Consider the following 13,118-nt stretch of genomic DNA (forward strand, 5'->3'; position numbering starts at 1 on the left):
ACATATGTTGAATTTTCCATGTGAGAGAAGGCTTTGTTTGCAGTTTGACAATAGCATGAGGAGAGAGCTGCATGATAAAAGTAAAATAAAGACAAAATCAGGTTCTGAAGGTTTCCAGTTGAAACCACCTTAAACTGGCAAATTCAGTAATGCTGTGGTTGGGGATTTACTGATGAATGCTGGAGAGTATCACTTTCCAGTTCTGCAGCTACAAGGGCTTTACAATCATTGCAAAATTTCTGGAGCAAAGTTGATGACAAATTATGGCATGGAGAATGGATTGACTTCATTTATTGTATTTTTTAATTCTTATTACATGCAACTAATTCTGGATAATTTTTACTTAATGAGAATGAGGGCTCAAGAACAGGTTCTAGCATATCTGCTAGCATATCTGCTGCTTCTAATTCTCAGTTTGTTGGTGCTAGTTTACAAGTGCTCTAATGATCCTCATGTGAAATCTGGCTGCTTGTGCTTGGGATAAGCTTTGTGCTCGGGATAAGCTTTGTGCTCTTCTCACTTCCTTCTGTTACCTGTTAATTTTCCAGTTTGTGCCTGTTTCCCCTTTTCCTGTCACTGGGCACCACTGAAGAGTCTGGCCCCCCACCCTTTAGCTTTTGCTGAGCATTGATCAGATCCCCTCTCAGGCTGCTGCTCTTCAGCCTGAACAACCCCATGTTTCTCAGCCTTACTCCTCACAGAGACGTTTCAGTCCCCTGAGGATCATCCCAGCCTCCACTAGACTCTCTCCAGTAATCCTTTTCCCTGTCTCTCTTGAAGTGAGGAGCCCATAACTCGACCCTATCTTCCAACTGTGGACTCACTTAGGCAGAGTAGAGGGGGTGGAGAACCTGCCTTGACCACACTCGTCTTAATGCACCCCCTGATACTAACAGCCTTCCTGGCCACAGGAGCTCATTGCTGGCTTCTGGTGAACTTGTCCTCCAAGCTAATGACATCTCTCTGCCTTCCAGTGGGTTAAACCTGGCTCCAGTAGCACGTCTCAGAGGCACGTGGGAAAAGCTCCCCAGCAAGTATGAGAAGCACCTCAGAGACCTTCAAGACCTTTTTGATCCATCTCGCAACATGGCAAAATACCGCAACATCCTCAGCAGCCAGAGCATGCAGCCACCAATTATTCCACTCTTCCCTGTTGTCAAAAAGGACATCACGTTTCTGCATGAAGGTAAATGGCAGAGAGAAATAAGAAACTCAGCCTTGCAGGTGCTTTAGCCCTTTTTCTATGACCCCAAAATTCAACCAGTATCTAAAAGGAACTGCCACCAGTGGAATGCTTTAGATCTGTCCTTTGTAGGAGTAAAATGAAGCAGAGCTCAGATTGTGTAATGGAAGAGCCTGCTCCTAGGCAAAAAATCAAGAGTTAAAGGCATGGTTGAATATTTTATAAACCATGTTAAATCTCCCCTCAGCTGCCCTGAGGTTTAGGGTGGAGAGTAGGTGAGTGCTAACTGATAGTCACGCTACTTCAGATCTATTTTCTCTTACAAAACCTTGTTGCTGGAATGTTTTGAGATTTTTGTTGTGGCTTTCAGACAGCTCTGATGCTGTCACACCTCCTACTCTTGCTGTCGGTGTTTTCAAGGGGTTTTGTTTAATCATCTCCATTTTGTTCCTTTTACACAGAGCTCTGTTCACAATCCAAGTTAAAGTTAAGCATTCCCAAGTACGCCCAGTTCTTGGTTGTGATGTTTCAGAGCTATTTGAACTCCTTTCAGGATCATAGACTCATAGAACTGTTGTGGTTGGAAAAGACCTCTAAGATCATCAAGTCCAACCATTGACCTAACACATTGATGTCAGTTCTGTATTTATATTTATTTCAGCATCTATACCAGTGACCTTGGACATAATTCACTTAGTCCCTTTTCCTCCTACTAGTTACTTTAGGAATAGATTCACAGGAGCAATGCTGGCCAGTCTGAGTGGATCTGACTTCTGCCAGTTTCCCATTTCCTTGCTGTTTTCTTAGAATCATAGAATGGTTTGAGTTGAAAGGGACCTTCAAGGTCATCTAGTTCCATTCCCCTGCCATGGGCAGGAACACCTCCCACTAGCCCAGGTTGCTCAAGGCCTCATCCATCTTAGCCTTGAACACCTCCAGGGAGAGGACATCCACAACCTCCCTGGGAGACCTGTTCCAGTGTTTCCCCACCCTCAGTATAAAGAATTTCTTCCTAATCTCCAGTCCAAATCTGCCTTCCTCAAGCTTCAGTTCATTCCCTCTCATCCTATCATTACAAGCCCTTGTAAAAAGTTCTGTCCCGGTTTTCTTGTAGGCCCCCTTCAGGTACTGGAAGGCCACTATAAAGCTGTTTTGTGACTGGAGGACAGGAAGGAAGGATGCTGCGGGGGGACCTAGATATACATTACCTTTTGAAAACATTCCTGACTCTCTTTGTTTTCTCTGTCTCTGTTTCCATGCTGCAGGAAATGACTCTAAAGTGGATGGCCTGGTGAATTTTGAGAAACTCAGAATGATTGCCAAAGAAATTCGCCAAGTTGTCAGGATGACCTCAGCAAACATGGACCCGGCTGTGATGTTCAGACAAAGGTCAGCAACTTAGCAAGCTGGTAGGATCAAAGGTGTTGCAGAGTGGGCAGGGATCTGGGTTTGTGTCTGCATCATTAATATTTCATTGTATAACTTCCCATTGACATTTTCCATCATCTTTATCAAATTAGGGCAATACAGTCAATGCTCCCAAAAGCTGCTTTTAATGCCAACTAAACCAATATGTCGTCCTTAAAGTGCAGTGAAGAATAGGTTCTACTTGTGACTATTCCTATGTTTTGCTCAATAAAAGGTCAGTGTCAGCAGAGTTTTGAGAGAGCTGCAGTATGAGGGAGAAAATCATATACAAAAACACCTGTGTATGAATTTGAAGTTTTGCTTCAGAACTAACCCAAAGCCTGCTGGTAACATCCTAAACCCAAACAAAATATTTATCATTTGTTCTAAGCACAGCTTGCTCCACCTACGGAACGGTTGGTATGTTCAGGCTGTGAGCAGGTGGAGGATGTGTGCTGGGTTTTATTTTGTCATTGTGTTTTGGTTTTTTTTTCCCCTGATGCATAATAGCATCAGGGTCTGTGCTAACTAACTGCAGAATAAAAACACCACAACTTCTAATCTGGTGCTGATTAGCTCTAGATTATATTTAGTGCAACTAAATAATTTCCTGCATCTATTTGCTGAGCTGAAAGCATCAACAATTCCGTTGTGTCCTTGCAGAGCCCTGGTGCCTGCAGATCCCTGCCAAGAAAGGGCTGTTGTGCTGCCCTTCCACCATCAGTTTGTTCCTTCAGCTGATGGGCCAGACAAAAGCCCTTCAAGATTGAGTTTAGGGGGCAGTTAGTGACAAGATGATCATAGAATCATAAAATTGATTAGGTTGGAAGGGACCTTTAAAGGTCATCTAGTCCAACCCCCTGGCATGATGTCCTCTGCTGAGTCACTACATCTTTTCTACTTCACAAAATAACAGAGTAGTCTCTTGAGCTGTCTTTTAGGTGTGTGTGCCAGCAGTGGGGGGGGCTCTCGGCACACCATGGAGTGAGCAGAGCACAATGAGAGGGAACTTAGTGGGCAGTTGCTTGGATGAAGTGAGCATTATACTAGCCCTGATTAAATCCCAGCTGATAGCTCAGCTGGGCATCTGGAAATGTCTTGGATTTATCACTTCACAGAATCCCAGCGTGGTGGGGGTTGGAAGGCACATCTGGAGATCATCCAGTCCAACCCCCCGGCTAAAGCAGGGTCATCCAGAGTAGGTTGCCCTGCATCACAATGTCTAGGTGGGTTTGGAATCTCTCCAGAGAAGGAGATTCCACAGCCTGCTCCAGGGGTTTCAGCACCCTCACACTAAAGAAATTTCTCCTCATCTTCACATGGAGCCTCTTAGGTTCGTGCCCCTTTTCCTGTTGCTGGACATCACTGAGAAGAGTCTGGCCCCATCCTCTTCTTGTCCTCACCCTTTCTCTCTTGCTGACCATTGATCAGATTCTCTCTCAGGCTGCTCTTCTCCAGGCTCAACAGCCCCAGGGTTCTGAGCCTTTCCTCCTCTCAGAGATGCTCCGGGCCCCTCAGCATCTTCATAGCCTCCTCTGGATTCACTTCAGTTGTTTCTCTCGAACTGGGGAGTCTAGAACTGGACCCAGTACTGCACATTTGGCCTCACTAGGACAGAGTAGATGGGTAGGAAGACTTCCTTCAAGCTGCTGATTGTTTATGTGTGTACAGTGGAAGGAAATGGTGTATGCAGGGATATCTAAGTGTATATGAATCCAGAGGGTTGGTTCCATGTAGTCTTCAGTGGTCAGGATTCTCAGAGAGTCAAGAACCCTGTCTGGTTTTTGTTTTCAAGGCTGAGTATGCTCTTTGTTTTAGAGTTGGTCTAATCTAGTTTTGAGACAAAAATAACTGCTGCCTTGTTTGTGTTATTTAAGGATGGATCCATTTCAAAGGGAGATTCACCTTCACACTGTTGGATTTGAATTTGCAGCATTTCCCTTTTAACATAAAGTTCTAACACTGCTTACTGCAAAGTGATGCTTGCTTGTCAAAAACTTTGACATTCACAGACTAAATCAGTCTATAAATAAACTTCCCTGATGCCCCATGTGCTTTCTAAGACCTAATGAAGCCTGATCATTAAATGAATTTAAGAGTAAATAGTTACCTTTATGTTTCTCAGCATTACAGAAAAGACTTTAATGACCATAATTTAAATTATACACACTGCCATAAAATGCTTAGGCATCTAATATTAGAGATAGTGCCAAAGATTAAAAGAAAACAATTCCCTGTTTTCACATCATTTATATTCATTTTCATTGCCCTCTGGTGTTTGATCTATCAGTTTGTGTTCTGAAGCACCACTAACTGCTTTTGAAGATGAAAAATGAACAGGAAAAGATGTTTGTTAGCGAGGACATGAGACTTGCTAGCAACTTCATTACCCATTAATATAGAGCATCCAGTTCTTCAGCCTGTGTTGGGCAACTAGCTTGTTTTCCAGCAGGGGAAAACAACATCTTCAACTTGAGTACTGATTTCTCATACGCTTGCTGCAGCCCTGATGCAAAGAATAAATTAATTGAATCACACTTTCTGCAAAATGAATAGAAGCAATACTGATTTTACTTCTGAGAAACACTTAACGAGGAAATTTAACTTGAGTTTGATTTGTGAAGTCATAGGTTAGACTTAAAGATACATGAAAAACTGATAGATGTTCCTCCATATCCAAGTATCTGAGCAAGTCCTGCCCTTGCATTCCATTTAAACATTGTGTTATTGTTTGAGAAGAATTGTGCTGTATAGAAAGTTTTTTCTTTTCTGTTCTTTCCTGTCTACATCTTTCTTCCTGACTCTCAACTGTTTTGTTTTTTTCCTGTGCTTTTCTGTTCAAATACATGCTTCAATGTATATGGCTCTTGCTTACAGGAAGAAGAGGTGGAGAAGTTTGGGGTAAGTGTAGAGATGAATGCAACTAAGATAAATAAAGATTATGCAACTCTTAACATACTGCATCCTCCTCCTTAGTGCATGCATCTGAAATACAGCATGCATTTTATTAACCCTGCAATACCTATATTTTGGACAGGAATAAGGGGTTACAGTCAACATTATATTGCAGCTATACAAATCCTGAGTTGCTTTTTTCGTGTACCAGATAAGTTGTTTGAGTTTTGGCTTCATGCATAAAAAAAAATATCCTTGCTGTGCAGTTGTACTGGAAGGCAAAATATTTTTGGGAACTCAAGAACTTGCATTTGAACATGTAACAGAAAGGTTCAAGCCATTCTGTGTTTTAAAGTATAAAGACACTTTGATTTGTGATAATGATACAGGAATTTCCCACCTGAAGTTTGAGTGCAAGCTTCAAAATATTTGGTTCTAGTGTATATTTAAAATGTATCTCACATTTCATACCCCAAAATCCTCAGTGGTTTCACTGGGAGCCTTGCAAGGACTGAATAATGAACTGACTATGAATGGGCCAGGACTGACTGACCCATAGCAGGGAGTTCCAGATAACACTGCAGCCATATTTTATGTCGTCTTATGTGTGGTTTTGCCTATAAACTTGTTATCTTTGTACCTGAGTCTATGTGCTGGACCTGAGACTTCTGCTAGGCAAACAGGGCAGAGTTGGTTTGGCTACTGATCCCTGATGGGAAAATGGCAACATAAAATCATAAAATGGTTTGAGTTGGAATGAACCTTAAAGATTCATAGATTGGTTTGGGTTGGGAGGGACCTTAAAGATAGCCTAGTTCCAACCCCACTGCCATGGGCAGGGACACTCTCCTCTAGGCCAAGTTGCTCAAGGTCTCATCCAGCCTGGCCAGCCAGGAACATCAAGTTCACCATGTGGGTGTCCTCGGTGCAGCAGACCTTGCTTGATGACATTGGGTAGTTGATAATCAACCACTTTCAGTGGAGCTCATGGGGAGAAATGCCTGGGACTCAGGGGGTCCCACTGTCATTTCTAACCTTTGAGATTGCCATGAACACAGATGAGTAAGAAAGAATCCTTTCTAAAAAGAAGTGGAATGAAATTGTGTTAAAAAGCAAGTCCATACTGGAAAGAAAAAGTGTGTAGATAAGCAATAAAGTATTCATGTCATTAAAAAGAACACCATGTCATTCCCTGGTTCATTACATAGTAGCTATTGGCTTAGCTCTTGCCTGGAGGAGACAGGAGAGGACATCCCTCGCTTTGAATAGATGTGAACCCATTGTGCCTTTTGTTGCTTCTTGCCTAGAATGGCATTATGTGTTATTTAATTCGGATACAAATGTCTGCCACTTTTCAAGCTTCTGTTTTCTCTTTGATTTGTTTAACATCTGAAAACCTCGTGCTCGGCTGTTTCCCACTCTTTCTTAGTTTTCTAAGCTCGACGTGCTCCATTCTCCAAACTTCCTCAAGCAGTGTTTCATTCTCAATCTGTTTTTTGTTTTTAGCTCTTCTGTGCTGGTGATTGTTTATTCTGCCACTCGTGGTTCTGTAAATGCTTTCAAGATCTTCATAAACATCTTTATAAATAATTTTAGCCTTTTAAACTGAAGTTAATCTTCTGGACTGTTTAAAGAACCCCACAAACAAGCAGCTTTAAACAATTTTATTGACACTTTCCTTTAGCATTTATGTGTAACATAGGCAGTGATCTTCAATTAGTAAAGAATGGATTAGAAGTGGTTTGGCCACAGGACTTTGGAGAGGGGATGCGTGTATTTGAGCTACTCCAAGATCTAGGAGTGGCTGTCAGGAAGGGTAACTGCCGTGCAAGAACCATTTGGGGATTGTTTGCTTTTGTCTCAGCTGCTGGTAGAGTTGGCAGCTCAAAATTAGAAGTATTGAGGAGCATCACCTTTCAGAGATGCAAGCCTGTACAAGTCTGGGCATCTGTGTATTCTCGCTGCCTTCTGGACCTCTGCTGGGAGACATTTTTTAATGAGCTGCTCTTCTGTGAATGTTTTTAATGGGAGAAAGAAGTAGAGTGCATAATAACATGGACTTTCCATACTGAAAAAAATCTTCCCCTTACTTAAAGAAGGTCAGAAGCTCAGTTTTCTAAGAGGATTACACCAGGTACTTCTCAGCTGAGCTGAGTTTCTATTGTAAGGCTGACGCAAACAGGGCACCATGTGCCTTAAAACAGCAAAGCCATCCAGTTTGTCCTCTCTTACCATCTGCAGCTGAAGCAGCATTGGGGTCTGCAGCACAAACAGCAGAGCTAGATGGGTGCTCCTTGCAGCATTGTGCCTCATCCTTGCTAGTTCCACACTTCCATATGCAATCCTTTTCTAGACTCCAACTGCTGCTATTGATTTACCAGAGTATTTTAAGATGAGTGTTGTTTTTAATGCTGTTCATCTCTTTAACTCATTTGCATCAGCATGCACTAGCCCTAACTGAAGATGATTGGTATTAATCTGCTTTGCTATGTGCTGCTGTAGCTCCTTGTTGCTGTCGAGAGCTGAAAACTGACCACCCTGCTCTTCTCTTTTCTAGATCCCTGAGCCAGGGCAGCACAAACTCCAACATGCTGGATGTACAGGGAGGTGCTCACAAGAAACGTGCCCGGCGCAGCTCACTGCTGAATGCCAAGAAGCTCTACGAGGACGCCCAGATGGCCAGGAAGGTGAAGCAGTACTTGTCCAACCTCAACGTAGAGACAGATGAAGAGAAGATCCAAATATTGTCACTTCAGTGTGAGCCTGCCTATAGCACTTGTAAGTACAGTGACATAAACCAGTGTCATGATCTAGGACATTTGTAAAGATCTCATTTCTTCCCTAAAAGTGCTCATTTAAGATCTTTCTCTTCTCTCATCAAGGAAAAAATCCTTTGCTAAGTGCTTGTTTGTCAGTTCATGTGCTAACAGCTCCAGTCAAACAGCATTTATCTTCAGATCTTGGTTGAGCTCAGAAAACTTCAGTGGTGTTTTCTGTTTTGACCTTTAGTTCTAAAGCTGTGTGTCTTTTCATCAGTCTGGAAGGAAATTCAATAGTACATTAGCTCTGTTCTTGCCCTGCCGTCCTTGGACAGAATTAGGAAGGATAAAAGTAACGTTTACCATATGAAGAGCCAGAAAATGAAAAGAGACAAAATCAATAGAGAAATGGCAATGGATTACAGCTTGGAATAAACGAAGATTGTGGAGAAGTTAGGTCAATATTGACTGATGGGATTGACATGGCTTGACAGTCAAAAATTGAGGGCTGCAGCAGGACAGTTTCCAGGCTTGAACTCCTGTGCAGCTGTCTCACTGAACAAACCGTTGCCTGACCAGCTGTCCTACACAGTCAGGAAATTCTTCTTCAAAAATGAGAGCTGGTGATTGCAGTTGATTTTGATCCTTAGAAATGTTCACTTCCATGAAAGGTAATTTGTTTCAAAATTGTCACTGGTGAGACCTCACCTTGGATACTGGGTTCAGTTTTGATCCACTCACTCCAAGAAAGACATTGAGGTGCTGAAGCATGTCCAGAGAAGGGCAACAAAGCTGGTGAAGGGTCTGGAGAACTGGTCTGTTGAGGAGCACCTGAGGGAACTGGGGTTGTTCAGTCTGGAGAAATGGAGGTTAAAGGGAGACCTTCTGGCTCCCTACAACTCCCTCAAAGGAGGTTGGAGCCAGGTGGAAGGTGGTCTGCTCTCCCAAAGGACACATGATAGGACAAGAGGAAATTGTCTCAAGTTAAGAGGCTATTGGTACAACGTTGATTTTTCAATTCTTTTAAATCAATCATTTAAAATCTTGGTTGTATGGTGCTAGGCATCTCCAGATTAAACACTCTGTTTCCTCAGCTGCTCCTCACCAGCCCTGTTCTCCTGACCCTTAACCCAGCTTTGTTGCCCTACTCTGGACATGCTTCAGCTCCTCGATGTCCTTCTTGGTGTGAGGTGCCCAAAACTGAACCCAGTATTTGAGGTGCAGCCTCACCAGTGCTCAGTGCACAGAGGTGTTATCACTTCCCTGGTCCTGTTGACTACACTGTTGCTGATCCAAACCCAGGATGCTTTTGGCCTTCTCGGCCACCTGAGAAAGCACAGTGGTGCAAATAGGTTCTATTTTGCACATACCCAGAAAAGCAGGAGGTGCAGCCCCCACCCAGCCTTTCCTCAGCAGTAAGATTCTCATGGCCTTCCTTGTGAAGGAGTGAGTACTGCTGCAATCCCAACGTTTTCAGGGGAATTTCAGGAGAAGTTAGGTGGCATTAACTCCAGAATATACTAGTTGCTGGGTGATTAAAGTAGAAAGTGACTCAGGGCTTCAGGTTTTAAATCAATTGTGCCACCTAGTGAAAGGCTTGATGCCAACTGCAGAACAGCTGTGCCTTCAGCTTTGGGTGTCATGATGTCATTTGGAAGGAAATTCTGTAATGCTTTTGCACCTTTTGTACAGACCTTGATCGTGTTAGAAATAACTCACATTATTTCTCTTTTGGTAAACCTCTATGTGAGGTTCTTTTCCATGCTACTTCATGTAAGAGCCTCTTCAGTGTAACAAGATGGGTGTGTTTGCAATGGAAATGGTTTCAAATACATTTTCTCTGCTTCATACCCTGGTTGCTTTGTCTGGTTGCTCAGAATGCCTGCAATAATCCTGCAGTTCCAAGTCCAAGATATTTGTATTCCATTTTTCCATAACAGTGACAAAGAATTTAAGTGAGCGAAGAGGAGGGAAATCCTCCGAAATGTCTCCGGTACCCATGAGATCAATTGGCCAAAGCACCAAATCCCATCAGCATCAACAAAACAGGATGAGTCAAGTTCTTCAGGTTCCAACTGTGAATTTATACCCCAGCAGGAAAAAGGGACTGACAAAGGATCATGTCACATTCAGTGAGTATCTTCAGCTTACCTGTCTGGAGAGTTTTGTAGATGAAGTAACTAGGAGGGAGGAGCTGTTGTAGCTGGGTGGGTTATCAGAGATACTGTTGTGCTTCATTGACTTGTTTCAGTTGAAAATAGCTGAAGGCCATGGCTGTGGTTTTAGAGACTCTGCTGGTTATTTAGTCATTTGCTCAGCTTTTAATAACTTTCCTTAATACAGCTAATTATAAGGTGCTGGCTCCAAATCCGCTCTTGCTTTAGTTTCATTTCTTGTAACTTAGCACTTTAGAAGGAGACTCTACTCTGGGCAGCCTGCTCCAGGTCTCTAGAACTCTCACAGCGAAGATGTTTCTCCTCCTGTTCAGATGGAACCTCCTGGGTTCCATTGCCCCTTATCCTGTTGCTGGGCATCACTGCAGAGAGTCTGACCCCATCCTCTTGCCTTCTGCCCCTTAGATACTAATTAGCATTGAGATGATCTGTGCATTTCAACACACATCAAGTGAGCAGCCAGCAGTAGAGGTGACCACTTAGATGTGGTTTAAGTTTGAAACCGATACTCCTTCACATGCAGAATTCATCTGAGCACCTGCTCCTATCTTTGCTGAACACTCCTGTGGTTGAGCAATGTGATGCTTATTTGTTATTTAAACAAACTAACCCCAGAGAAGAATTACAAGCAGTAAATGATTCTGTTGGTTTTGTAGGTACAGGCTCCCCCCAGAAGTCATTAAGCTTGTCTGAGGAAGTAAGTAGTAAGAAACAAACAGATGACACTATGTCCATGGCATCTTCTTTGCACTCCAGCCCACCTGCTTCTCCTCAGGGCTCTCCACGCAAAGGTAGGTGTGAGGCACGAATGTTGACTTTGCACATGTCAGCATCCATCCTGGGAACTGTGTTGTACAAAGACAGGGTGGGCAGTGGTGGAAATATTTGTTGGTGATGACATGAATCAATGAATCAGCGTAGAGTATTTCTTGGTGATGACCAGTTCAGACTGAGGAGGTCATTTACATGAGTGGGATTCCCAAACCTGGGGATGTCTTGAAGACACCAGTGTTGTACAGAAACTGTGACTGTTGAGACATCTGATGTTTTTACCTAAGGCAGCTGGAATATCAGGTTCTTAGATGGATCTGGAAATAAAATGGTGGTGTAGCTCTCCAGAACAGATGGTTTTGATAGATGCAAAATTATTGAGTCCATCTAAATCCTCAAGTCACCATTCATATTTGTTGTTCTTGTGCACAGGGCTTTGTATACACCCCTGTCTATCATGATGCCCTGAGAATCCCTTTATTTTTGATGTCTTCGTCTTAAATGACCTGCATCACTTCATCTTTAGTCAACCTTGGATGGGAATTCATTTGAAATCTCTTAACATCACTTTGTAGTCAGCCAGTGTGGTCAGTGTCCAATGGCGTAAGGCATTTCCCTCCCTTCTGTGCTGCTTTTGACTCACAGCTCAAAGCCACTGGGGTTAGCATGGCATGGCACGGTGACCTACTGCATCTTCTCACCCTTCTCAGCGGGAGATCATGCTGGTCTGTCCACTTCTGCCTTCACAAGACGTTGTTTCCTTTAGGAGAATGCCACTTGTTTTACTTAAACACAGCATATACCTATAAGCTTAATAACTTGGGTCACCAAACAGCTCCACTGAGATGGGGTTTTGAGCATCGCTTACAAACATGTTATTTTTGTTAAGCTGCAGCTGGTTCTTTGGGATTATTTCATTAATTCAACTTGCTTTCAGCATATTTTTAGCACTGATGTAATTTGATTGAGGTGATCCATGCCCTGTTGTGCTAACAGCTCGTGGGACTAAAATTAGGTGCTTCACAGACAGCAGCCAGACATCATTTGAGGCATGAACACCTTCCACTTATTCTTAGATGTCATTTTCTTTTGAGCTGTACCCAAGTGATATGCAAATAGGATTGAAGGGAAAAAAAGAGAAAAAGGCTTTTAAAATCAGGACATTATTTTTTTTGCTGTTATTTATCTCAGCACTTCTCAAGGTCTGCCTCTGTGTTCTTGGTTGTAGTTGGCAACATCCAAAGGTCGGATAACTGCAGTCAGATGAACCTCTCTGGCTCATCCTCATCGCTCGCCAGCGAAGCCAGCAACAAGAACAGTGGACAGCGCAGCTATGGAATAGGTGGGGCTTACTTACAAAAGAAAATTTGGATGATTGTCAAAGCAGGAGACAGTTCTGACATAAAGAAGAAGGGAGAAAGAGAGGATGAGAATGGAAATGCAAAAGCTGAGCTTGAGCACAAGAAAACGAAGGAATCCCTGTTTAGAAGACTTAGGGAAAGGAGCTTCTCCAGGGAAAGAACAGCTTTTACTGCAAAAAGGAAAGCAGAGCACAGTGAAGCCTCAGAAGGGAATGAAAAGCAAAAGGAGAAAGACAGTGATGCTCTGAGTACAGCAAGTATCGTTAGTAACAGCAGTCTGCAGACACCTTACTGCCTGTGCATGAAGTCTAGGAGGAGAAGGAAGACCATATGATGTATTTTGAGAAGAAAGACTGTGATGTCCACTTTGTGTCAGAGAGACTGGTTTTGTTTAAGTTACTTCAGCCTAGTTCATTTACATGTTTAAGCTGTATGATGTGCTTCCCTTCCAGATATTTGTGTCAGTTATTTATAGCCACCCTTACAGTGCAGTGAAGGCAGTAATGTGAAGTTTAGAGAGCCAAGGAACAGGTACAGTGATAGTTCTGTTATTGTTTCCCAAATGCCA

The 13,118-nt window shown here is 42.9% G+C and overlaps 1 protein-coding gene across 9 annotated transcripts in view; it reads left to right on the forward strand.

Moving 5' to 3' along the window:
• The window catches only part of RAPGEF6 (Rap guanine nucleotide exchange factor 6), a 149,981-nt gene that overhangs the window by 123,614 nt on the left and 13,249 nt on the right, over positions 1-13,118 (forward strand). For 7 of the 9 annotated variants that reach the window (XM_068158152.1, XM_068158198.1, XM_068158161.1 and 4 more), the window contains 7 exons: positions 975-1,186; positions 2,449-2,572; positions 5,468-5,491; positions 8,043-8,263; positions 10,185-10,376; positions 11,075-11,209; positions 12,418-12,531. In XM_068158152.1, the coding sequence (XP_068014253.1) occupies positions 975-1,186; positions 2,449-2,572; positions 5,468-5,491; positions 8,043-8,263; positions 10,185-10,376; positions 11,075-11,209; positions 12,418-12,531 (1,022 nt within the window). The remainder of the gene's footprint in view (positions 1-974; positions 1,187-2,448; positions 2,573-5,467; positions 5,492-8,042; positions 8,264-10,184; positions 10,377-11,074; positions 11,210-12,417; positions 12,532-13,118) is intronic. The other 2 variants (XM_068158170.1, XM_068158179.1) reach the window with 1 other exon arrangement.

This window comes from Melanerpes formicivorus, unplaced genomic scaffold (assembly GCF_026170545.1).
Source record: "Melanerpes formicivorus ecotype bairdi unplaced genomic scaffold, bMelFor1.0.p_v2 SCAF_2, whole genome shotgun sequence".
Lineage (NCBI taxonomy): Eukaryota > Metazoa > Chordata > Aves > Piciformes > Picidae > Melanerpes > Melanerpes formicivorus.